Source organism: Lycium barbarum, chromosome 9, assembly GCF_019175385.1.
Source record: "Lycium barbarum isolate Lr01 chromosome 9, ASM1917538v2, whole genome shotgun sequence".
NCBI lineage: Eukaryota > Viridiplantae > Streptophyta > Magnoliopsida > Solanales > Solanaceae > Lycium > Lycium barbarum.
In genome coordinates this window covers 10,371,031-10,396,778 of record NC_083345.1, presented here as the reverse complement: position 1 = coordinate 10,396,778, position 25,748 = coordinate 10,371,031, and the positions used below count along the sequence as shown (strand labels likewise).

The following is a 25,748-nucleotide window of genomic DNA, read 5'->3' as shown; positions in this document are numbered from 1 at the left end:
ATTTCAAAATAAAACTATTGATTATATTTTTCTATTATTATTATCAAAATTTATTTGTGTCTCTGTAAATAAGTGTAATTACACTGGGTATGTTGTTGTTATAAGTCAAAAGTATTGAATTCAGTTGAACCCGTTAAATTCGTTATAGATCCATCGGAGGAGGAGGAAGAAGAGAGAAGAAAGTTAAAATATTTGTTTATAGTTTTCATTTATTTAGAGCTTTAACAACTAGTACTAAAAGTTGGCGGATTTTTCATGAATGGTCGTCTTATTAGAAAATTGTTGATAAATTGGAGTTTCCAATGAAAATTCATCAAAAACATTTTCTGACTAGCATATTTCTCACATATTTGTAAGAAATATCTACTAATGGTAATTCTCATCAAAGAGAGTTATCCATACAAATAAAACTAAATAAGAGAGTATTGTTTCTCGTTAAAACTCGATAAGGATGAATTGAATTCACTTCAAAAAAAACCATTTTATGTAATTCAATCAATTATAGTCTTTTATGTACTTTTTGAACTGGTTCTCTTATATTTCGGAATTATTTATATTTTAGTTATTTATAAAATCAAGCAAAGACATTATAACATTATTTTAAGATTTTCACATATGGTGTGCTTAATAAGTTTTTTTTACTATATATGATGGTAAAACTCTTATTCAAAACACAAAAGCTTCTAAAACATTAACCCCTTGGATGTTTAAACCAAAGATTTGCGATTCCGACAAATTACAAAAAGTAAACCCAAAGTAAATTAAGATCTACTATAGAAAATCCTTATAAGCTTATTATATTCTAAAAAATCAAAACAGTTAAAAGTACAAATCTCTTCATGCACTCCCCAAACTTCCTTTTATACATAAGCATTACTTTAAAGTTTAAACTCTTCAAATCTTTTCATGCACTCCCCGAACTGCCATTGCATAAGCATTACTCTAAATTAAACTCTTAGGTCCATTTGGAGAGCTTAAAGATTTTATCATAATCCACTAGCTTTGGTACTATATTTCTTTATTAAGTCGCGGATTGTATAACCCAACAAAGTCAAATTATACATTTGACTATTATTAGTAATTTCTTAGTTTCGATGCGATGCATTTTGACTGGATATGAAATTTAATTAAAAAAACAATCCTTTTGGTTCATAATAAGTGTCCATTTAATTTTTCCATTTTAGTCAAAATCAGTGTTCTTTTACATAATTAAGAAGGTATTAATTATTTTTTAAATTTACCTCTATTTAAATAAGCGTATTTTTATGATATCAAAAAATATATTAAATAGGTATCATTTATTTAAGAGTAAGTAAGTCAAAATACCTATTTTTCTAGAAGAACTTGTCACTACGTGTTTTTATACGAAATTGTACAATTTAATTTTGAAGTTACAAATTAAAATGTGTATACATATTATTTAATAACGATTAAAAAATAAAAAATAATTTGAAAGGCATATATCACGTATTTATTTATTAGTGCAACTATCAAAAAATTTCGAATATTTATTTATTTACGAAAGAACTGCCACTACGACATGTTTCAATCGAGTGACTGAGCACATGATAAAGTGTTCCTATTAAACACCTTCTGCTCATATTTTATGCGCGTATTCTCAAGCATTTATTACATAAATAAGTTAACCACATGAAAATACCATCTCCTTTAGTTAAACATACTGACCTTAATTGAAATATGTCTAAAGTTTTACGGCCAGTTAAAGTTAATATGTATAATTAAATTGATTAACTTAGTTATATAACAAACAGTTGAGGCATATAGTTCAAGTAGTTAAATGAAATTCATACAAATTTAAGGGGCTATCGATGTATTCCGCCGACAAAAAGGAGTTGAGGACATTTTTGTCCACAAATATAAATATTTTATATTTTATTCATTTACAATAGATTTTCATTATCTATTCTAAGTTGTTGTTGTTCTTCTTCTTCAACAACTTTTGTTCTTCACATACAGTCAGTCCCTTTGTTGCATTTTTCCATTAACAAAACCTCTGTCAAAACATCTCTACAAACCCCCTAATTTCTCTATCTCCTTTTGATGTTCTAAACAGCCAAAAAACCCCATTTTCATCTACCGAAAAAAATGGGTTCTCTTGTTCCGTTTCAAGACCTTAATCTTCAACCTGAATCAACAAATTTCACATCTTCTACAACCCCAAATCCAAGAATTATACCAAAAATTGAACCAAAACTTGAACCACTTGATGAACACACACAAGCTGATCTCCAAACAACACCATTTTTTTCCAACCCTAGTCCTAATTTTAACAACAACTCTAGTTCTAGTTCACCTTTTACCCGTAATAACAACAGCACACAACAACAATTACCTGAAATCCCACCTGGTTTGACTGAAGAAAACAATGTTTATTCCGAGTATAATCGCATTTCTGAACTCTTTAAAGAAGCTTTTGCTAAAAGAATGCAACGTTTCGGAGATATTGAGGTTGTTGAAAATAACGAGGTTGTCCAAGACCCTGATTCACGTGCCATTGTTCCTGTTAATAACAATGATAATCAGGTGTGATTTCATTCTTGAATTTAGCATATCTTTAAATTTCAGTGTTTTTTTTCGCTTCTGCATTATTTTCTTGTTAACCTGATTCTTATTACCAGGTTTCAGAGATTGTGGTTCCTAGAAAGAAGTATCCACAAAGATCATCTGAGTTGGTTAGAGTGACAGATCTTAAACCTGAAGATCAACGTTATTTTCGAGATGCTGTTAGGAAAACAAGAATGCTGTATGATTCTTTGCGTATTCTATCGATGGCGGAGGATGATAATACTCAGCATTTGGGTCCTCATAGAAGGACTAGAGGTGATTTGAAAGCTTGTCAGATATTGAGAGAACATGGGTTGTGGATGAATCGCGATAAGCGGATTGTTGGGGCGATTCCTGGTGTGCTTATTGGGGATGTGTTCTTTTTTAGAATGGAGCTTTGTGTTGTTGGATTACACGGGCAGGCTCAAGCTGGTATTGATTATGTACCTGCTAGTCAGAGTTCGAATAGGGAGCCGATTGCTACTAGTGTGATTGTTTCGGGTGGATATGAGGATGATCAAGATGGTGGAGATGTGATTATTTATACAGGGCACGGTGGACAGGATAAGTACTCGAGGCAATGTGTGCATCAGAAGCTCGAATGTGGGAATTTGGCGTTGGAGAGAAGTATGCATTACGGAATTGAGGTAAGGGTAATTCGTGGATTTAAATATGAAGGAAGTGGAAGTGCTAGTGGTAAAGTGTATGTGTATGATGGGTTGTATCGAATTGTTGAATGCTGGTTTGATATTGGAAGGTCTGGATTCGGAGTGTATAAATACAAGCTTGTTAGGATAGAGAATCAGGAAGAGATGGGAAGTGCCATTCTTCGTTTTGCACAGAATCTTAGGATTAGACCTTTGGTGGCAAGGCCTACTGGTTATGTTAGTCTCGATATATCAAGGAAAAAAGAAAACGTGCCAGTTTTTCTTTTCAACGATATCGATGATAATCACGATCCGATTTATTTTGATTATCTGGTGAAGACTGTTTATCCTCCATATGTCTATCAGAATGTGGGCAGTGGTAATGGCTGTGAGTGTGTTGATGGGTGTGGAGATAATTGTTTTTGTGCTTTGAGAAATGGTGGCCAATTTGCCTATGACTATAATGGGATATTGTTGAGAGGCAAACCGTTAGTTTTCGAATGTGGACCACATTGTCGATGTCCTCCGACTTGTCGGAATCGAGTGAGTCAGAAAGGTTTGAGGAACAGATTTGAAGTGTTTCGGTCTAGAGAGACTGGTTGGGGAGTTCGGTCACTGGACTTGATCCAAGCTGGGTCGTTTATCTGTGAATTTACTGGGGTTGTACTCACAAGAGAGCAAGCCCAAATTTTTACAATGAATGGTGATAGTTTAGTCTATCCAAATCGCTTTCCTGAGAGATGGGCAGAATGGGGAGATTTGTCTCAAATATATCCTAACTATGTGCGGCCAGCATACCCCTCCATTCCTCCTCTGGATTTTGCGATGGATGTTTCTAGAATGAGGAATGTAGCATGTTACATGAGTCACAGTTCAAGCCCCAATGTTATGGTGCAACCAGTGCTTTATGATCACAACCATGTATCTTTCCCCCACTTGATGGTCTTCGCAATGGAGAATATCCCCCCTCTAAAGGAGATCAGTATTGATTATGGTGTAGCAGATGAATGGACAGGGAAGCTTGCCATCTGTGATTGACTAACTTATACTAGTTTATCCAATTTTGAAAATGATGCGGCAGCCATTTCTGGCACATCATTTGCTGAGGTAATTAAAACATTCAAGTCAATTATTCCTGTTGAACTCAAATTTGTAATGGCATTCAGCATCATTTTTTATAAAGGGCTGAAATTGCTTTGTTGAGTTCTTTTCAACATACTATATGCAGTTTTAATGCATACTAACTGACTCGTTGAATGGATTTGAACTTCTTTTAATGTTGGTTAAGAAGAATTCCCCTTTCCCTCCTTGGTTTTCTTTTTAATGGTTTAGAGCATGATGTTGTTACTAACTAGTTGTGCTCTGCCCCTGATAGATCCCCTCTTATTTCATGTCAAAAGAGTTCTTTGCACAGCTGCTGAGAAGTAATTCCTTGTCCCATAACAGTTGTACGACCTTTTTTGACACCTAAGAAGGTGACCTGGCGGTCAGTGAAGCAGGTAAAAACCAAAGGAGAGTGGGGACTAAAACGATAGATGTTTTTCCTCATCTGCCTGTCTTGGTGGATAGAGTTACCTGTTGCTTGTGCTAGTAGAAATAGCAGGTATTCAGTGAAATAGTCGAAGTTTGCAAGTTGACCCAGAGATCGCTGTCAAATACTATGATTAGCTAGTAGATCTAGAGTCCTTTTTGTTTTGTTGATTAAAAGTAGCTGACAAACATCAAATACTGAAGTTGATTTTAAGAATAAGCAGTTACGTGGTTGATTAGCAGGGCTGAAACTGATAATAAGCATTTTTTCTGTTAAAATGATTGAAATGCCCTTAAAGATTTTACAGAAAATATAAACTTAAATGTAATTTTACATGGAATTGAGTGGGCGTTAGGGGTTTTATTTTAGAAATGGTACTTTGTTGATTACCAAAATATCTAGATAAAGTAGTAAAAGTGTTGTCTAGATTAGTACTCTTATAAGCTGAAAAGTGCTAGTGCTTATAAAGTAAGCTTACCGAACACCCTAGAGTATAATAAATTATCTTGAGTTGTAAATGGGGGGTAAAAAGTGAGGTTTTGAAATGTGAAAAAGTATAATAATTAGTTGCGAAGATGTTAAGAAGCTTGATATAATATTTAATTTATACAAATATAACCTCGTTCAAGGGGATGTTTTATTTTGGAAATGGACCTAAGACATGCTCTTATAAGAATTGACATTACATGTTGATAAGTACTCCCTTCGTCTAAAAATACTTGAAGTCCTTATGAATAATATCCATCTCAAAATACCTCTAAAAGTATCCGTCTCAAAATACTTCTAAAAATATCCGTCTCAAAATAATCCTTCTCAAAAAAAAAAAAAAAAAAACGTCTCAAAATACTTGTCATCTTAAAAAATCAAGATAAAATTAAATAGTTTTTTCCATTTTACCTTTTGTGTTAATTACATCAATGGGCTGATGTTATGAGTTCACATACCAAAAAAGTTAGTTCTGCCTTGTGCCTCTAAACATTTAGTGACGCTTGAAAAATGCAAATAACAAGTGCAATTAATTACTTTTAATGTTTAACTCCTTCTCCATTGTATTTTTAATAAAGCCTGTCCAGGTTGCCTTTCGTATATGAGCCGTTTGAGATAAGCAGTATTTAAGAGAGGGAGTACATCATTGATGGAGTTGGTGCAAATATAGAATAAATATTTATTGAGGAGAGATCACATGGTGAAATATTTTAAGAGGGTAAAATAGTTAAAATGCTACTCCTTGTCAAATTGCGATGGAGGGATTAGTACGTTAATCTTCCGTTAGTTGAAAATTTCATTTGTAGGAAGCTCATGTAAGCGGTAGATTATGGATTAATTGTAATGTATCTAGGAGTTGGATAGATTTTCTTATGTATTAGTAATAGACAATTACTCCCGGAGCTTTCACTCCATGGTAAGGCGCATAAATGTGGTGTGTGGATCAGGCGCATGTCACGAGATCTGACTCCGTTGCAGTCAAAAGCCTGATATTCAAGTGGAGAAAAGTAGAGGGACATAGTCATTATCCACGAGTCTTGAATCGTATGCCATCTGGTCCTTTGGAGTTTCTCGGTTGTAAACAGAAGTAATAGCGGCTTCTGTCAAACGTAGAGTAATGCTTCTTGTCATAGTAATACACAGAAGCGATATGATCTTCCCTTTTCTTTTTTAGCCTCTTTTATCTTTTAATTGATCTCGAAATATTGTGTTTTGTCTTTTACTTATCCGACTCCTTGTAAGGACTCTGCAGGTGAAACTCTGTTTTTGGTATTGCCCCCTGATCCTTAATATCGATTTTCAGATCAACCGACCCCAACCCCCACCACACACACACACACCCTAAACAACACTATTTATGATTTGCACCTCCAGGGACTTTGAGTAAGATTCTTCCTTCTTGTGGGGAGAATTTTCTATAAAGGCTCCACGCGGTGTCTATATGTTTTAACTCAAATTATTTTGTCAGCTTTATGATACTCAATTTGTACTGAATGTGCTTCCATAACCAACTAGTGCTGTTTGTATTGTATTAGCTGATGCCTGCTGTCAAGTAAGAAAAGAGATTGAATTTACCTATCTTTTCATTAAGTTCTATTGAACTAAATTGTCGAGAAGGCACCTTTGTTGCTTTTTTCTATGTGCGCAATATTACCGAGAGATCACACTGCTTTCCTCTCTTCTTTCAAAAGTCTCAATTGTTGTCCTTTGCTCAGTGCTAGTTATCGTTTACCCTTTCAGAGTTTTTTCTAGTCATATACCCCTTCAGTTCTACTTCAAGGATTTTTTCACAGCCATTTGTTGTTTGCATAATTGAAATTGATAATATATTGTTTAACCTCTGCCACAATTACTGGTTCTGGAAATCGTTGTGCTTACTGCTGATACCTTTTTTTGTCAGGGAAGCAACCTACCAGGGGAAAGATTTTGATCATGAAGATATCGGCCTATTGCTAAAACTAGTTGCTCCTATTGCAGTTCTTTCATCAGCTCGTAGATCCTATGTTGTAGATAGCATGGTGTTCAATGACTAGCTAGAAGAATGAAGAAAACTATATTGCAATTTTTCACTACCCGCGCTCTGGAAGGGAACTTTTCAACTGATATATCTCCTTGCTAGAGCTAACTTGCTACTGATGTTCTTGATTGGAAGAGCTTTTTTAGGTTGTAGTAATAGCTTGTATATATGAAGATCAAACTGCTTATTCTGTACAGAAGATTGTACTTATATCGTGCTACTGGTTAGCCAGCCAGAGTTAAGTTCAAATGCTTTTGCTAGATAAAGAGGGAATCACTTTACTATGTGGTCCAAATTAGGGATGCTGGGATTTTGAGAGGATTTTCCAAATATGTTACTACCAGATTTTCCCTCTGAATATGGCAATGCAAGTTTATTTCAAATGATAGGATTCTCCCTTTTTCTTACGCCTATTTTTTTTCTCATTTTGCTGTTTACCCTATTGAAATACCCTAAGTAATCTCTTTTTGCTTGATTTAGCCAAGTTATTTCAAAAAATTGAGCTGTGATGCTTCGAGTGTCAGATTGTGTACTTAATGGGGAAACTCAATCTGCTATTTGGATGCATCTCTACTCTTTTATCTTTGTAAATGTTACTATTCATGCATATGTTTACATTATTGAATCGCCAACAAGTGAAGTTGATGACATTTCTCGAGAGTTAATTTGTTATGTTGCTCGGACTCTCCAAATATGTTTAAACACACCCATGTCCAATACTTCAAAAAATGGATCTGACATGCCCGTCGATATTTTTGGAAAGTCCGAGCTACATGTTAATTTGACAAGAGTTAGAACTGTCCAATTGTTTGGGTTCACAGTGTTTGATTGATGGAAATGTAGAGAAGCAGAGATTTTGACCAAATATTTGATTCTTTAATACACTATTTATGACAAAATATCCTATGAATATATATTTTTCATTATTAAAAGATTTTCCTTCGTTATACAAATGTTATTAAGCTTAGAATTTGACAATTAAAACTGAAAAAAATAGATTTTATGCATCATTTTTGCTTATAAAAGTAAAATATTATTTAAATGTTAATTTTGTTATAGGTGTATAACAACAATTCTCTATAACAGTTAAAACTTTTTTAACCCAATAATGCTGTTATGGAGAGTTTTCACTGTACACAAAGCACAATGGTATTAGTTCTCTTGACTTCAAATTTCAAGCCATAAATATAACCTGGAGTTTGTGAAAAGGAATTTATACAACTATTTGATAGCGTGGCACTGCTGATTGGATGATGATGAGGAAGCTAACTGGATAATGATGCTGACTTGACAGTGACATCGTGTCAACTTACTGGACAAATATAGACAGTTGATTTGAAAGATCATCAATTGACACAGACGGCTAACTTGGTAATTAGCTGTGGAATGTTGGCTTCACAAACAATTAGGTAGAGATTAATGAATTATAGCCTATTTAGCTAGTTTTAGGAAGCTAAAAATATCTTTTTACGTCAAAAAAATAAAAAACTTTTTTGATGCGTTTGGCAAAACATATAAGCAGTTATTCTCAATTCTCATGTTGAAGAAAAACTACAAATATTTGTTTTTTCCTAAAAAAAAAAATAGAAGTACACAATTTATTTTTAAAAGATAAACTTATCCTTATAAAAAAAATTATGTTTACCAAACTATCTCTCATTAATTTAATCCATACATATGTCAAGTACAAATACGATCCTCTTCTCCTTTTCCCTTTTTGGTTTAACTATCTATATTGATTAAAACACCTTAATATACATTTTTATTTTATGTTTTTATAACTAAATAAAAACTTATTAAAGTCCTTTCATAAGAATATTTAAATGAATTTCTCTATTCAAATAATACTAATTGTAAAATGAACTTTACTAGTATTATCTTTTTCGCAATTTGACACTCAAAAGCAGTTTTTGGAAAGATTTATCAAACAGAGTCCAATTATCAAGGACAAATATAGGTAACTTGTATTCTGTTGGTAAGAACAAAGCTATACCAAGAACTGAGAGCAATTGCAGTGTGCTATAGTACAAGTACATTGTACGGACAGGCCAAGTTTAATGTCAAAGCACTAGCATCCACTACATAGAGAAACTTTACATGTTACCTGGCATAAAATATTATCTTGCTGCAGAATCTGGATACATGATAATACATATATATCTGTTATAATAGCGCACACACGTATACAGATGATGGACCTCATATTACAAGCCGTATCGATCAAAAGACCCCTTTGTTGAGTTGCTGTTAACCCCCTCAACGATTTAGGACCGTTAGATGGTGGTTCCATTCTTTTCAAGTTCACGCTGCCTGGCTCTTTCCATCTTTCGCTTACGCCATTCCTCCCGAACTGTAAAGTTGCAGTATAAAATGAAGAAAAATTTCATTATTGAAGGAACGTATCTAACAAACAATCGTACAGAATCATGCTTTTAACTATGCATTGCATTTGACCTAAAAAGGGGAACTATGTTTTCCGTCATGGAGCTGAATGCATACAATTAAAGGAGCAGTAGTACTTCACAGGCAAGGTCTATTCTGACAGCAGAAAACGTTGGCAAGAAGTAGATGAATATAACTATACTAGATGCATTGCTAGCTGAGAATTCTATTTCCCATATTCTTTTTTTTGATTAACCTATTTGCCATTCAAAAACACTAGCTTTTCAAGATTTCATATGGGCCATGCTTATTTCTCATAATTACTGGTTCTCATCCACGAAGGGGAGCCTTGGCGTAACTGGTAAAGTTGCTGTCATGTGACCAGGAGGTCACGGGTTCGAGCCGTGGAAACAGCCTCTTGCAGAAATGTAAGGTAAGGCTGCGTACAATAGATCCTTGTGGTCCGGCCCTTCTCCGGACCCCGCCCATAGCGGGAGCTTAGTACACCGGGCTGCCCTTTTACTGGTTCTCATCCACATGATGGATGACACATGCATGCAAGGAGAATATACAGGGTTACTAGTTGATACCCATTTAGTCCGCTTAATGAAAATTAAGCGGAGCTAACACCAGTGATAGAATGCACTTCCATCTTTTACACTCAATTGCAGCCTATGGACTATTATACAGGTTTAATACTGTTACATCAATGCTGCATCTCAGATTATGCAAGTATTAATGAACAGGGTAGTCAAACATAATTTTCTAATTTCTGTATATACAATTCATGCTGCACAATAAGATGGATGGCATATATTTTACACCTAGAGAAGGAAAGGGGCAAATGGCCAAGAATGTCTTACCGTCAAAAAAATTATGGATCTCTAGATTCACAACTAGAATGATCATTCAAAGACATAAATCTATGTGCAGCACAATTTTGAGCATAACCAATAAAGATAGTGTCTTAGAGTCAAAATTTACCCATTTAAAATCAGGCTTTTGACTGCAGTAGAGTTCGAACTCGTGGCATGCGCCTAATCCACAAATTACATTTTGTGCTCTTACCACGAAGCGAAAGCTCCGGGAGTAATTGTCTATTACTAATACATAAGGAAATATATCCAATTCCCAGGTACACTGCAATTTATCCCTAATCTACCGCTTACATGAACTTCCTACAATTGAAATTTTCAACCAATGGAAGATTAACTTATTACTCCCTCGGTCTCAAAATAATTGTCGTGTTTTTCATTTACACATCCACTAAGAAAACATTAATAGGGGTAGCGTTTTCACTATTTTACCTCTTAAAATATTTCACCATGTGATCTCTTCTCAACAAATATTTATTCCATTTGCGCCAACTCCATCAATGATCTACTCCCTCTTAAATGATGCTAATCTCAAACAGTTATTAAATACAAAAGGCAACCTAGACAGGCTGTATTAAAAAAAATGCAATGAAGGAGTTAAAGATTAGAAGCAATTAATTGCACTTGTTATTTGCATTTTTCAAGCGTCACTAAATGTTTAAGAGCACAAGACATAACTAATTTTTTTTTTGGTATGTGAACTCATAACATTAGCCCATTGATGTAATTAATACAAAGGGTAAAATGGGAAAACTACCTTTATCTTTATTTTTTAAAATGACAAGTATTTTGAGACAAATATTTTTAGTAAGGACGACAAGTATTTTTAGACGGAGGGTATACTTAACAACATGTAATGTCAATTCTTATAAGAGCATGTCTTAGGAAGAAAAACTGAATATCACGTACAAGTTTCCAAATATACAATGGGTGTTAATTGCATGGTACTTCTGGACCTTATCTTCCAAGGGGTAGTTGATCTACCGACTCACTAATGTTGTCAGGTTGAACTAGCGACTCATTAATATTTTCAAGTTGAGCAAGCCAATAAAAGAAATTAATAAGGTAATGGTAATTTTTTTAACATCGCTACCAAGAAGGTACAAGATGGAGAAACAAAGGCAGAATTTACTATTTTGACTATTGACTCGACGAGTCCAGAAAACCCAAAAACTATATCATGTTATCTAGAATATTTTCCCTGCAGAAAAATTATAGATTTTGTAGACATTTAAACTTGATGAAAGAAATGTAACCAACACATACTCAGACACTTAAACTTGCCATGAAATTCCTTCTGGGTACCTAAACTAAAACATTTCCCATTTAGACACCTAAACTATTGACCCTATATCCCATTTAAATACAAAATGCTGACAATGCACATTGTGTGAGCGTTACTGCTCCTGATGTGTAAAAGCTCCAAAAAATATATTTTAAAGATAAGTTTTGTTTTTTTTCACCAAAAAATCCATGCCCGTTCACTCTTCTTCCCAGTTTTGGCGAAATATGCCCACCACCGCCGTCCAGCGGCCAAAAAGCACCGGACCTGAACCCTGAGATGCAGAGCTGTGAGATATGCCAAAAAAACAGATGCGATCACTGTTCACTATTCACAAGAACAGCTCCAGGCAGTTCAACAATTAATTTATATGGCCCAAGTTGGTTTGATTCAAGCTACTCCAGGTATTTGAGATGATTCACCATCCCATTACCCACATTCGAGTCAAATTTCAGAGGGATTCAGTTTCAGTTCCATCCCTAGAAGGAACATCATCTTGCAAAAGATTGTGCAAGGCATGTTTTGGTTGTGAGTTTTTGTTCTGCCTTCACTGGACGAAGTAGAGGGTGTGTTCAGAGAAGTAGACGAAGTAGGGGGGTGGGGGTCCTCTTTTCGTTTTCTTTTCTTTTCTTTTTTTTTTTTTTTTTTTTTTAATTGATTTTTCACTTACATCCACGTGTCCACCTTTTATTCGTTTCATAGGCAAGTGAACTTCACGCAACTTTTGTATTTGCCTGGATATCAAATTTGCGTTTAAAAGGACATAGGGTCAATAGTTTAGGTGTCTAAATGGGAAATGGAATAGTTTAGGTACCAAGAAGGAATTTTGTGGCAAGTTTAAGTACCTGCATATGTGTTTGGCCTTTTTTATGATGGTAGTGTTTGGGCGGCCAGCTTGGACGCACCAAGACTATTTCATCGAGTACCTGCTACCTTCCATCACTGAGTAACTCTATCTACTAAGGTAAGGTTTAGGCAGATAAGAGAAGTCACTTCGTGATTTTTTCCTCGACTGGAATTTGAACCTAACACATAACTTGAAAGCATTTGGTCTAGTTTTTAAGTAAAATCTTTTTGAAATGGAATAAAAAGAAAGAGGATCATCTAAAACAAAACAGAAAGAATGGTATTTAGCAATTATGTACATGTGCATACTCATTACTCTCTTTTTTTTTTGATGAAGTAATTGATTCTATTCAAGGCATCCAGAAGATGCAAAGTAGTTACAAAAGATTGAGCACAAGAATGTCAGCTCTAGTACATAACTAAAGAGCAAACAAAATCTAAAAGGCTATCAGTACATAATTCTAGTACTCATTACTCATCAAGCAAAGAATCATATACCATCTTTGTTCTAAAAAATGGAAAACATAAATAATATATCCACCTCTATGGATGGAAACATGGAGAAGTGGGATAGGGAAGGGCTTGGTCGAACTCTTAGATGTGACCCAATGAGGTGGAAGAGCAATTCATTATTTCCAAATTGGAGCAAAAAGGTATGTGTAATGGTGCACCACCTGAAACTTTTTGACCATCAAGGTTTACTCTGGTATGCCATTTATATTTTAGCAAGGTATCTAGTTATATTCGATTATTCTCTTAATGTCTTCTATTCATTTGTTCATGTACAATAGTTGATGTTTCTTCCTTCAATTGTTAAGTTAAACATTTAAAGAGAAAACACAGTTATTGGTACGTGAAATAAAAACTAAATTTGGAAAATACATAAACAATTGAAGATGATGAAAAAAGCATATTGTGAGCGTGAAAGTTGGCCAGGTAGAGTGGGACGTTAGCAGGAGAAAGCATCCCACCCGGCTGCCCGCCATTGCCATACCTATCCTCCTCTAATGGTGAGGAATAAATTTACTCTTTAAACTTGACCTTGTTTTTAAAGGTGATACCTGCGGAATTGTTTTTTTCTTTTTTACTTCACAAAGATTGATATGAGTCTCAAGAACAAGTTTTCCCCAACCGCTTTCTCTTCTCGTACGTGACTAGTAACCACTTAAGGAAGCAAAGTACGTGACAAGTTCTTTTGAGCTTATACGCACTTCTAATTTAGAATGGACTTTTACTACTTTATCACGATGTTTTTGGTAATCACCAAAGTTACCCTTCCTAAAAGAAAACCCCTCACTATCATTCAATTCCATTCCTGCCATTCGCCCTTTTCCATGTAAAACTTACTTTTAAATTTATATTTTTTGTAAATATCTTTATGGGCATTTTCAGTCATTTTAACGGATAAAGTGCTTATTTTCAGTGTCAGCACTTTTAATCAACCACGTAACCGCTTATCTATAAAATCAACTTTAGTGTTTAATACATGTCAGCTAGTTTTAATCAACAAAACCAAACGAACTCTAAATCTAATAGCTAGTCAAAGTAGGTTATGGCGGTGTCCGTGTCAACCGGCAAACTTCAACTATTTCACCAGATACCAGCACTGTTACTGGGTAACTCTGTAAACCAATACTTAGGTAGACAGAAAAAAAATCATCTTAAGTTTTTGTCCCCGCTCTCCTACGGTTGTACACGCTTTATTGAGCGGGCGACACCCTTGGGTGCCAAAATAAGTTGTACAACTATTATAGAACAAGGGAGTACTTCTCAGCAACTGTGCAAAGAGCTCTTTAGACGTGAAATCTAAATAGGAGGGGATCTATCAGGGGAAGGGCACAACTAATTAGAAACAAAATCATGCTCTAAACCATTAAAAAGACAACAATGTAGGGAAAAGGGAATTCTTATCAACCAGCATGAAAAGAAGTTCAAATCCATTCAACAAATTAGTTGAGATGCATTCAAACTGCATATAGTGTATTGAAAAAAAAAACTCATCAAAGTAATTGGAGTTCCAACCAGCTTGTTAGAATTCACAATGGAAAGAGAATGGCACGTCCAAAAGTCCCCAGAGCTAGATAAATTTAAGACTGCCACAATATTTTAATGAAATCAGTCTCAGGGAGATTTAGAATAAAGGCCAGAAGTGGTTAGAGAGAGAAGAAGACCAATACCTGTAGCCTGATATTAGCAGAGTCAGACCTCTAAAAAACATGTTGTCGAATGCCATTACAATTTTGAGTTCAACAGGAATAATTGACTTGAATGTTTTAATTACCTTAGCAAATGATGTGCCAGAAATGGCTGGACGCATTATTTTCAAAATTGGATCAACTACTATATAAGTTAGTCAATCACATATGGCCAAGCTTCCCTGTCCATTCATCTGCTACACATAATCAATACTGATCTCCTTTAGAGGGGGAATATTCTCCATTGCAAAGAGCATCAGGTGGGGAAAAGACACATGGCTGTGATCATAAAGCACAGGCTGTACCATAGCATTGGGGCTTGAACTGTGACTGATATAACACGCTACATTCCTCATTCTAGAAACATCCATTGCAAAATCCAGAGGAGGAATGGAGGGGTATGCTGGTCGCACATAGTCAGGATATATTTGCGATACATCTCCCCATTCTGCCCATCTCTCAGGAAAGCGTCTTGGACAGACTAAACTATCACCATTCATTGTAAAAATTTGGGCTTGCTCTCATGAGTACAACCCCAGTAAATTCACAGATAAAAGACCCAGCTTGGATCAAGTCTAGTGACCTAACTCCCCAACCAGTCTCTCTAGACCGAAACACTTCGAGTCTGTTCCTCAAACATTTCTGACTCACTCGATTCCGACAAGTTGGAGACAATGTGGTCCACATTCGAACACTAACGGTTTGCCTCTCAACAATATACCATTATAATCATAGGCAAATTGGCCACCATTTCTCAGAGCACAAAAACAACTATCCCCACACCCATCAATGCACTCACATCCATTACCACTGCCCACATTCTGATAGACATATGGAGGATAAACAGTCTTCACCAGATAATCAAAATAAACCAGATCATAATTATCATCAATATCGTTGAAAAGAAACACTGGTACATTTTTTTTTTTCCTTGATATATCGAGACTAACATAACCAGTAGGCCTTGCCACTAAAGGTCTGATCCTAAGATTCTGTGCAAAAAGAAAAAAAGCACTTCCCATTTCTTCCTGATTCTCAATCCTAACAAGCCTGTATTTATACACCCCAAATCCAGACTTTCCAATTTCAAACCAGCATTCAGTAATTCTATACAGTCCATCATACACGTAAACTTTAACACTAGCACTTCCACTTCCTTCATATTTAAAGCCACGAATTACCCTTACCTCAACTCCGTAATGCTTACTCCTCTCCAATGCCAAATTCCCGCATTCCAGTTCCTGATGCGCACATTGCCTTGAATACTTATCCTGTCCTCCATGTCCTGTATATATGATCACATCTCCTCCATCTTGATTATCCTCGTATCCACCTGAAACAATTAAACTCGTAGCAATTGGCTCCCGATTTGGACTCTGACTCGCAGGTACATAATCAATACCAGCTTGAGGCCGCCCATGTAATCCAATAGCACAAAGCTCCATCCTAAAGAAGAATTCATCACCAATAAGCACTCCGGGGATCGCCCCCACAATGCGCCTATCGCGATGCATCCACAAACCATGTTCTCTCAATATTTGACAAGCCCTCAGATCACCTCTTCTCCTTCTATCAGGATCCAAATGCTGGTTGTCCGCAATGATACGCAGAGAATCACACAACATTCGGGTTTTCCGAACAGCGTCTCGATAATAACGTTGATCTTCAGGCTTAAGATCTGTCACTCTAACCAATTCTGAACAGTGTCTCGGAGAACCCAATTTTTTGCAACACTAGAGAAGAAGAATTTTGTAGATGAAAAGGGGTTTTTGGTTGTTGAGAGAGGTTTTGTTCATGGAAATGGAAAGAAGAGACTGGTGAAGAATAAAAGTTGAAGAAGAAAGAAGGAAGAATAATTCAGAGTTGATTATCAGAATCTATTTATGTCATAAATGATTAACTAAATTTATATTTGTGGACAAAAATGTCCTCAACTCCTTTTTTCCGGCGGAACACATCGACGGCACCTTAATTTTGCATAAATTTCATTTAAACGCTTGAACTATGCATTGTTCCGAATTGAGAACTTGAACACATGATAAAAGATTCTTATTAGACACTATCTGTTTAAATTTTGGAAAAGATTTTTCGTGTGTTCTCAAGCGCTCATTACGTAAATATGTTAACCACTTAAAATACGTCATTTCCTTTAATTACTCTTCTTTTAACTCCTACTTGCTCACCATTAGCAGATACGACTAGAGGCGAATTTATGTATAAAATTTGGGTCACGTGAATACATGGTCACTCGACTAAACTCGATATATTATGTGTATAATACTGAAAATATATCTAATATTAACTGAAGGAACACATGGTCAAACCAGGCCAAGTGGAGCACCAGTTAGGGGCTGTGTTTATTTCGTCAAGGTCTCGAGATCAAACCTGAGCTCCTGCACGTTTGTGCTTTTTTTTTCTTTTTTTCTAAAGCAGCCTTTTAACTTTCCTTTTTATATTATTCTAAATCCTTTTTCTTCTATAATTCTAATTACCCAAAAGTAAAAAATGTGTTTCTTTTTTATACTACATCTAATGACTTCTTTTTCCCCTTTATTTCTAATTACCCGAGTCCCAAAAGGTAAAAGAAATCAAAAAACCCCATAGGCTCTAAGCTGCAACGAACCAAAGGCAAGAGAAATAAAAAAACTCCATAACTAATGGTGAACACATCCTCTTGAAATCATGGACTCGCCTATGGATACGACCACTCCAACTATTGTCATACGCAAATGTCTTGTTCTTCTCGTTATTTACATCACATTTATAACTTTCTAAACTATCCTTATATATCCCGATTATGATTTGTATCAACTTTGTGTCTTTGTCTAATGTTACTGTAAAAAAGACTATTAGTGAAAACATTGGAACATCTAAGATAATGAGATGTCACCATAGATAAAATGACTGCTCCCAATACCAATATCACTTAGATTTTTTTTTTTTTTTTGATGATGTAAGTGTTTTATAATCATAAAGGCATCAAGGGGATGCATAATTACAAAAGAGGAGGAAATATTAGCTCATACAAAGATAACAAAAAACCTAACATAAGTCTAAAGAGCTGACAAATCCAAGAATCTATCATAAGACTAAGGAGCTAATAAAATCCAGAAAAGAGTCTGGGTTATATGCAGGGGTAAAATTAATCCAGCTAAAAAGAGTAGTCAGGCATCTGGCCTTGAGATTTGAGCTGGCAGTTACAATACCATGAAAACATCTTTGGTTCCTTTCCAACCATAAGCACCACAAAATGCAAGCAGGGACCCTAGACCAGATTCTTCTGATGGCCTTCCCAACTTTCCAAGAACTCCAACAGACAAAAACTTCCCTGACAGTGTGAGGTACAACCCATTGCAAACCAAACAAAGTGAGGAGCATATTCCACACATCTGTAGCAACTGGACAGTGTAAGAATAGGTGGTTAATGGTTTCAGAGGTGCAATGGCACATGTAACATCTATTAGCGAGATGAAATTTCCTTTTCATGAGGTTGTCCAGAGTTAAACAAGCCCTTTTTATAGCGACCCAGCAGAAACAGGAGACTTTAGGCGGTAAATTAATTTTCCAAATCAGCTTCCAAGGCCATTGATCAATCAGGTCCTTGTTGGAGGTCAGAAGCAGGTAGCCTTCTTTGACAGAATAAGAACCGTCCTTGTTATTGCCCCACTTAAGTCTGTCATTTTTCTGAGTGAGAACTGGACTGTTCTGTAGACACCCAATCAATGCTATCATGTCCTCTATTTCCCAGTCATTTAGGTGTCTCCTTAGGTGCAAATTCCATGAGTTGTCCTCCCAGTTCTGAGCAATTGTTGAATCTGGGTTAGTTGTTATAGGGAACAGCCTGGGAAAAGCATCCTTAAGAGTAAGAGAGCCAAGCCATTTGTCTTTCCAGAATAGAAGATGAGCCCTATTTCCCACTTGGAAGGAAGTGTTGAGAAAGAACTCATCCCACAATCTCCTGATATCTTTCCATAAACCAGTTCCATAGGGAGTTAAGATTGGGTTGGAGCACCAATGGCTAGTGCTACCATATTTAGCTTGGATAATCTCCTTCCAAAGACCAGCAACATCTTGGTTAAACCTCCAGTGCCACTTCATTAACATACATTTGTTGTGTAATGCTAAATCCTTTATACCAAGACCACCTAGATGTTTTGGAAGAGTTACTTTGTCCCACTCGACTAGATGATACTTGTGATTTTCGCTATTACCTTCCCATAAAAAAGTCCTCCTTAGTTTGTCAAGTTGATATTGGACCTCTGATGGTATTGGGAACAGAGACATGAAGTAAGTAGGAATACTATCCAAGACACTATTGATGAGTGTTACTCTGCCACCAAGAGAAAGGTACTGTTGTTGCCAAGAGGCCAATCTTTTCTCAAACTTTTCAATGACCACATTCCAAATCTCCATTGATCTATGACTAGCTCCCAAGGGGGGTCCTAGATATGTGGTGGGGAAAGTGCCAGTGCTACAATACATGATGCTGGCCAGAAACTCTAAATCTGAAACCATATTAACAGGGTAAATAATGCTTTTAGTCATGTTAATGTGGAGCCCTGATAAGGCTTCAAAGATCATAAGGATGAGGTTGAGATACCTCACTTGAGACTCCTCAGCACCACAAAAAATAAGGGTGTCATCAGCAAAGAGAAAATGAGAAACAGGAGCGGTAAGACCAGGTCTGTTACCCACTTCAAAACCACCAATCCACTGCAATTGCTTTGCCTTTTCCAGCATGTTACTGAGACCCTCCATGGCCAAAATGAAGAGAAATGGAGATAGGGGGTCACCTTGCCTTAGCCCTCTCTTAGGGGAGAAGAACCCTACAGGACTTCTGTTGACCAGGACAGAAAATTTAACTGTAGAAAAGCTGTATTTAATCCATTTCTCACCAAACCCCATTTGCCTTAGAATAGAAGTGAGATACTGCCAGTTGAGTTTGTCAAAAGCCTTCTCTATATCCAACTTGAATAAGAGACCAGGGGCATCACTTTTTTGTCTCCAATCCAAGACTTCATTTGCTATAAGAGCTGCATCAGTGATCTGTCTGCCTCTTATAAAAGCATTTTGATAACCTGAGACCAATCTCCCAATCACTTTTTTCAATCTTTCAGTCAGCACCTTTGCCACCAACTTGTAGACACTACTAATAAGACTGATAGGCCTAAAGTCTTTAAGTTCTATAACACCTTTCTTTTTAGGGATAAGGGCAATAAAAGAAGCATTGAAGGATTTTACCATGTGGCAATTGCTGTGAAAATGATGAAAAGTTCCCATAAGGTCTTGTTTAATAGTGTCCCAGCAGTTCTGATAGAAGGCCATTGTGAAGCCATCTGGTCCTGGGCTCTTGTCAGGGGCACAAGAGTTTAAAGCACTCAACACTTCCTCTTCTTCAAAAGGTTGTTCAAGAGCATCCCTATCATCTTGGTTCAGACAACCCAAGCCTTCAAAGGTTGCTAAAGGCCTCCAAGCTTCATCCTCAGCATACAACTGCTGATAGAAGTCAAGAATAGCATCTTTTACTTGCACTTTGTCATCAATGATGTTGTCCCCCACCTTCAACCTATCAATACAGTTGTAACTTCTATGAGAGTTGGCAGCTCTTTGGAAGTATTTAGTATTTCTATCCCCTTCTTTCAACCACAGGCATCTTGATTTCTGTCTCCAAGATGTTTCTTCAGCCTTAGCTAACTGTTGGATCTCCATTTTCAAATGCAATAATTTGTTCTTTTCAGCTTGAGTTTGTAACCTCCCTTCAGTTGCCTTTCAAGAAATAAAATTTCTTCCAAAGCTTTGTTAGTTCTGGTAGAAACTTTGCCAAAAACCTCCCTGTTCCATGTACTTAGAAATTTATTTCATTGCCGAAGGGCAAATTTGTTGCTAGGTGCCACTTGATATATTCTGTGAAAGTGGATCCAGATGGAAAGATTGATTAGTTGATGGCTCGCCTATTGCCAAAAGGTACACTCAAATTTAGGACAATGATTAGAGTCTCTTGGGATGCTAACAATTAACAACATGCATCCTAGACCTTTTGGTCAGCTTGATATTAACTAAGTTTTTGTGTATGGTGAACTAGCTGAGGAAGTATTTAGCAACAATTAGAGTTTCTCAGGGCCAGGCTTGGTATCCATCTAAAATGGTCATTATATGGTAAATAATCCTGGTTGACATAGTTTGGAAGGCTCAGTTGTGTGGTCCAACTAACAGTTTGGGATGACTCGAAGTGAAGTTGTTGTTTAGTTTCTTTCATTATGATGGTCATGATAAATGCATTTATCTTTTTTTTGATGAGATAAATGATTTCATTGCAGGCATCAAGCAGATGCATAGTAATTACAAAAGTAGAATAGCAAAAGGGCCAGCTCTCCTTTATATAGATAGTTAAGGGACAGGGAGCTGACAAAGTTCAGAAAGGTAACAGGGGAATCTAATGGAGATAAATAAACCCAGCTATACAAAAACATGAGGCATTTAGCTTTTAAAGATTGGTAGGTAGTTGATATCCCATCAAAGCATCTTCTATTCCTTTCATTCCAGATACTCCAACAGATGGCTGCAGGTATCATCTTCCAGATTCTCTTGATGGCACTATCAACTCTCCAGCAACTCCAGCTTACAAAAACATCCCTGATACTCTGAGGCATGACCCATTTGAGTCCAAAAAGTACTAAAAACATATTCCATAGAAATAAGTGGTTGTGAGTTTCTGCTTCCTTCATGCACATATAACATCTGTTAGCCATCTGAAACGTCCTTCTAGCTAGATTGTCTTGAGTCAAGCAAGATTCATGAAGTGCAGTCCAGCTAAAGCAGCTGATCTTAGGGGGCAGTTTGATCTTCCATATAAGCTTCCAAGGCCAATGAGCTGTAATTTCATTCTGTGGGCCTAGAAGTTTGTATGCTGCTTTAACTGAGAACTTTCCGTTCCTTGTTTCTCCCCAATTGAGTTGGTCTGGTGTTTCACTATTTATTGCAACACTATGAAGTGCTGCTAGTAAGCTTACCAACTCCTCCATTTCCCAATCTTGTATGTTCCTTCTAAGGATGATGTTCCATGAATTCCTTTCTTTGTGTTGTTGAACTGTAGAGTTTGGCTCCCTTGATAACTGAAACATGTTGGGATAAGCAGCCATTAAAGGGATGTCGCCTAATCATTTGTCTCTCCAAAATCTGATATGCTGCCCATTCCCTGCTACTAAGTGTTGGTGTTGTGAGAACTCCTCCCATAACTTGCTTATGCTTCTCCAGACACCAACCCCATATGGCTCTGTTGGGATATGAGAGCACCAGTGGTTTAGCGCTCCATGCTTGGCAATAATTACATCCTTCCAAAGGCTCTGCTCCTCCTGAGTGTATCTCCATAACCATTTCATTAGTAGACTTTTGTTGTGCAGTGATAAGTCTCTAATGCCGAGGCCGCCCAACTTTTTTGGTAACAAGACTATTGGCCACTGCACCAAATGAAATTTATGGTCGGTGCTATTCCCTTTCCAAAAGAAATTCCTTCTAGTTTTGTCCAATTGCTCCAAAGCCTTACTGGTTATGGGATGTAGTGACATACTGTAGGTTGGGATGCTATCAAGCACACTGTTAATCAATGTTAGTCTGCCCCCCATTGATAGGTACTGCATTTGCCAAGTAGCAAGTCTCTTTTCAAACTTCTCAATGACTCCACTCCAGATGCCCTCTGTCTTATATTTAGCCCCTAGTGGGAGTCCTAAGTATGTGGTTGGAAAAGTACCGGTTCTGCAACCCAGTATGTTTGCCAGTTCCTCAACATTCTGCACTTCATTTACAGGATAAATCACACTCTTGAGCATGTTTATATGAAGACCTGAAACTGCTTCAAATATTAGTAGAGTAAGGTTTAGATGGAGGATCTGCTCTCTGTCAGCCCCACAGAAGACCAAAGTGTCATCTGCATATAGCAAATGGGAGATGTTGACTGCTCTATCCCTTCCTATATCAAAACCAGTTAGCCATTGCAATTGCTTGGCTTTGTTCAACATTCTACTCAACCCTTCCATAGCTAAACCAGTTAGCTATTGCAAATGCATTTATCTCAGCTGAAGCAGTATTCGTTTAACCACCTTAAGGCCAACAAATGGAAAAGAAAAGTCCCTTTATGGGAATTGAGGTAGCATAGTCCAAAATAATTAAATAAACATTGTCATCTTACAAGGGAAGTACATACTGGAAATACTAGAAGAAACAAATCCAGGGGAATCCAGAGGCAAACCCTGATAGATTACCAAAACTGGTTGATAAACGTAATTATTTCACAATCACATGACCAGATAATTCATTACAGTAAGTGTAGTCAGTTAGCTTCTTCAAACTCCACATAGTGGTTTCTGAGACATAGTAATCCACATTCTCAGCCCTCAGGTATATCCAAAGAGCTCAAGGATAAGAACTACTATATGAAGACAAAGTTTACTCACAAATTGTTAGATATTCTGAAACAAACTGGGTACATTCTACTCCCGGATACTGTATTAGATCTAGTTAACGGAGTAGACTATCGAGCTATGGTACTACATATGTGAGGTACTGGTTAAAACTATTCCTCCAAGAGCTAACGTGCATTGAATTAAAACAGATAAAATAGATGTGTGACAAATAAGTTGTCCTTCATATTGCCTCAATTCATTAACCGAATCTACAAGGAAGCAAATGAACTACACAGGCAATTAAGGAAGTCGGTTGACAGACATAACAATAAATGTGACCCATAAAGGATATATGATTGATTGAAGCTTCTATGACATTTAATTTAGCACAAATTTCTCTTTTACTGATTCTAAGAGTCGCGGAATACACAGTTGACGGACTCACATATAGCTAAGTGTTGAAGAGGTCTTTTTGTGTCTGGAGATAAGAGAAGAGTGTCCAGCGGGTTGTTGAAAATTTACCTTTCATGCTGCCTGAATCAGAATATGACCGATAATTGTTCAGTCTAGATATGAGGTCTACTGCAGCAATCTGCTTTGCATCCTTCTGTTGGACAGGATCTAGTTCGACATACGCTTCTTTCTGGATTTCCTTCACCTATCAAGATAGAAGATTTTATACTCTCCAAAGTTTACACAAAACAGAAAACAAAACATTACTAATACTATTGAAGCAGAACAAGGAAAAAGCATAGTGCGATGGTACGCACTCTTTTAATTAGCTCCACAGGCAACATAGCACGGCGAATCTCTTCTGCTTCCTTCATATACCTTTCAACTGCAGTTCAAGCATCACGATTCCATATTAGCCATTCTATTACCAGAATTAGATTAGGTGATCTAGTGACAGTTATTTGACTAGAAAATCTAATATGCTAGAACAACTTTTTAAGAGCAAAGACAACTTTTCAAGAGCAAAACTGGCTATCTAAACCTCCAACTTTTTAATTTGGTACACAGGATGGAAATGAGAAAGTCCTCCGCTTTTTGATGGCTTTTGCCATGAAGCCACCCCACTTGGGGGCAACTGAATGTTTTACCCCATTGCTTAGCTCTACCACCCAAGTACACTACATCATGTTCATTCATAAGGCATCCTACTATTCATGTTGCAGGCTACAACTACTACTGCCTTAACAGATTCCGAAAAAAAATGGATATCTTTTGTTTCCATTGAATTGCAAGACAGTGCAAGCATAAAGCTAATACAACTTTTGACTGGGCTAACCAAGTATTCACCCAATTTTACCTCCAAAAGGACAAATAAAATTAGGATCATTTCCATGGGTACTTTCAAAAAGAATTGCAGAAACTCAAAAAGGGTCATATGGAAACTTAACAAGAAAGCTTGTTTCGTTCTATTTAAACAAGAAACCTCACTAAATAGTTTACATTAGAGGCAATACAAAAGAAAGGCAGTAACTTTCTAACCTAAGTATACTCTTAGTTATGCTTTCCCTTTATAAACTTTCAACTTCCATGCTCAATTTGATACAAAAATAGTCCTCAAGTGAAAATTTAGATCACCAAATACAACAACTCAAAATCAAAGTAACCATTTTTACATTTCTTGATCAAATACCAAAATCCCTCATGGAACATTTTCAATTTTCTGTCTTATGTTGCTTCCTTCAACACAACCCCAACAGAAAGAAACACAATTTATAGATTAAAGAACCTAATAAGCCTGTAAATGAAGCAAATTTAAAGGAAAAAGCAAACCTGAAGAGGGTCTGGTGGAAGATGAAGAAGAGAAAAAACTGTGAAGTAGACAAAGGGCAGTAACCATGTTGAACAAAGTGACAATAATTGTAGCATTCTTGAACGACCACCTTAATCTCCACCTATGTTGTGTCACCTCCATTGCAAACCCCAGCTGAAAAGGAAGGTTCTTGATTTTTTTTATTTTTATTTTTTTGTAAGGTTCTTGATTCAATAGTGGTGTTTTTTCTGAAGGAAAGTTTGTATAAATTGGAAATTACTGATTTGGGATCTTAAGCTTTGTGAAAGAAAATTAGAGAAAATAATGGAATTCATAGAAGGGAGTTATCACTGATCAAGTGATCATATTGTCCTATGAAAATATGAGTCCAGAACCAAAGTACGCCCTAAAAGGGGGTTGAACCAAAATACCAAAAAAAAAATACTGTACCAAAATACTTTTAACGCAATATTTTGTCACAATTTTTTTTCTTTAACCCTTTACATCAACATCAGCAACATCAACATATCTAGTGAATCTCACAATGTGGGGTCTGTTGATAATTCCTTTAACGCAGTAAAATACTACAGAATTCAATTAAAAAAAAAAATCTATAACGCAATAAAATACTTCGTTATAGAATCAGTAAAAAAAAATTTGGTCAATTTTTTTTTTTTTGCAACACCTAGTATTTTCTTCATACTTTGATCAACGATTAGTCGTGTGTCAAGACTCCGAAACGTCAATATTTTATATAGAAC

The 25,748-nt window shown here is 36.3% G+C and overlaps 2 protein-coding genes and 1 pseudogene across 2 annotated transcripts; 1 reads left to right on the top strand and 2 right to left on the bottom strand.

Annotated features, from left to right (window-relative positions):
* The first annotated feature begins 1,925 nt into the window (after positions 1–1,925).
* On the top strand, positions 1,926–7,632 carry LOC132608773 (histone-lysine N-methyltransferase family member SUVH9). The gene is made up of 3 exons (XM_060322514.1): positions 1,926–2,544; positions 2,640–4,319; positions 7,130–7,632. The coding sequence occupies exons 1-2, from the start codon at positions 2,107–2,109 to the stop codon at positions 4,248–4,250; spliced, it is 2,049 nt and encodes a 682-aa protein (XP_060178497.1). The 5' UTR covers positions 1,926–2,106; the 3' UTR covers positions 4,251–4,319; positions 7,130–7,632.
* Positions 7,633–9,184: 1,552 nt separating this feature from the next.
* Positions 9,185–25,378, bottom strand: LOC132609335 (uncharacterized). Its single transcript, XM_060323251.1, has 4 exons — positions 25,008–25,378; positions 23,996–24,063; positions 23,748–23,883; positions 9,185–9,596 (listed from the first exon to the last, which is right to left on the bottom strand). Exons 1-4 carry the CDS (start codon positions 25,147–25,149, stop codon positions 9,520–9,522), a joined length of 423 nt encoding a protein of 140 aa, XP_060179234.1. The 5' UTR covers positions 25,150–25,378; the 3' UTR covers positions 9,185–9,519.
* LOC132609334 (histone-lysine N-methyltransferase family member SUVH2-like) lies at positions 9,604–16,473 on the bottom strand (annotated as a pseudogene).
* Positions 25,379–25,748: the final 370 nt, after the last annotated feature.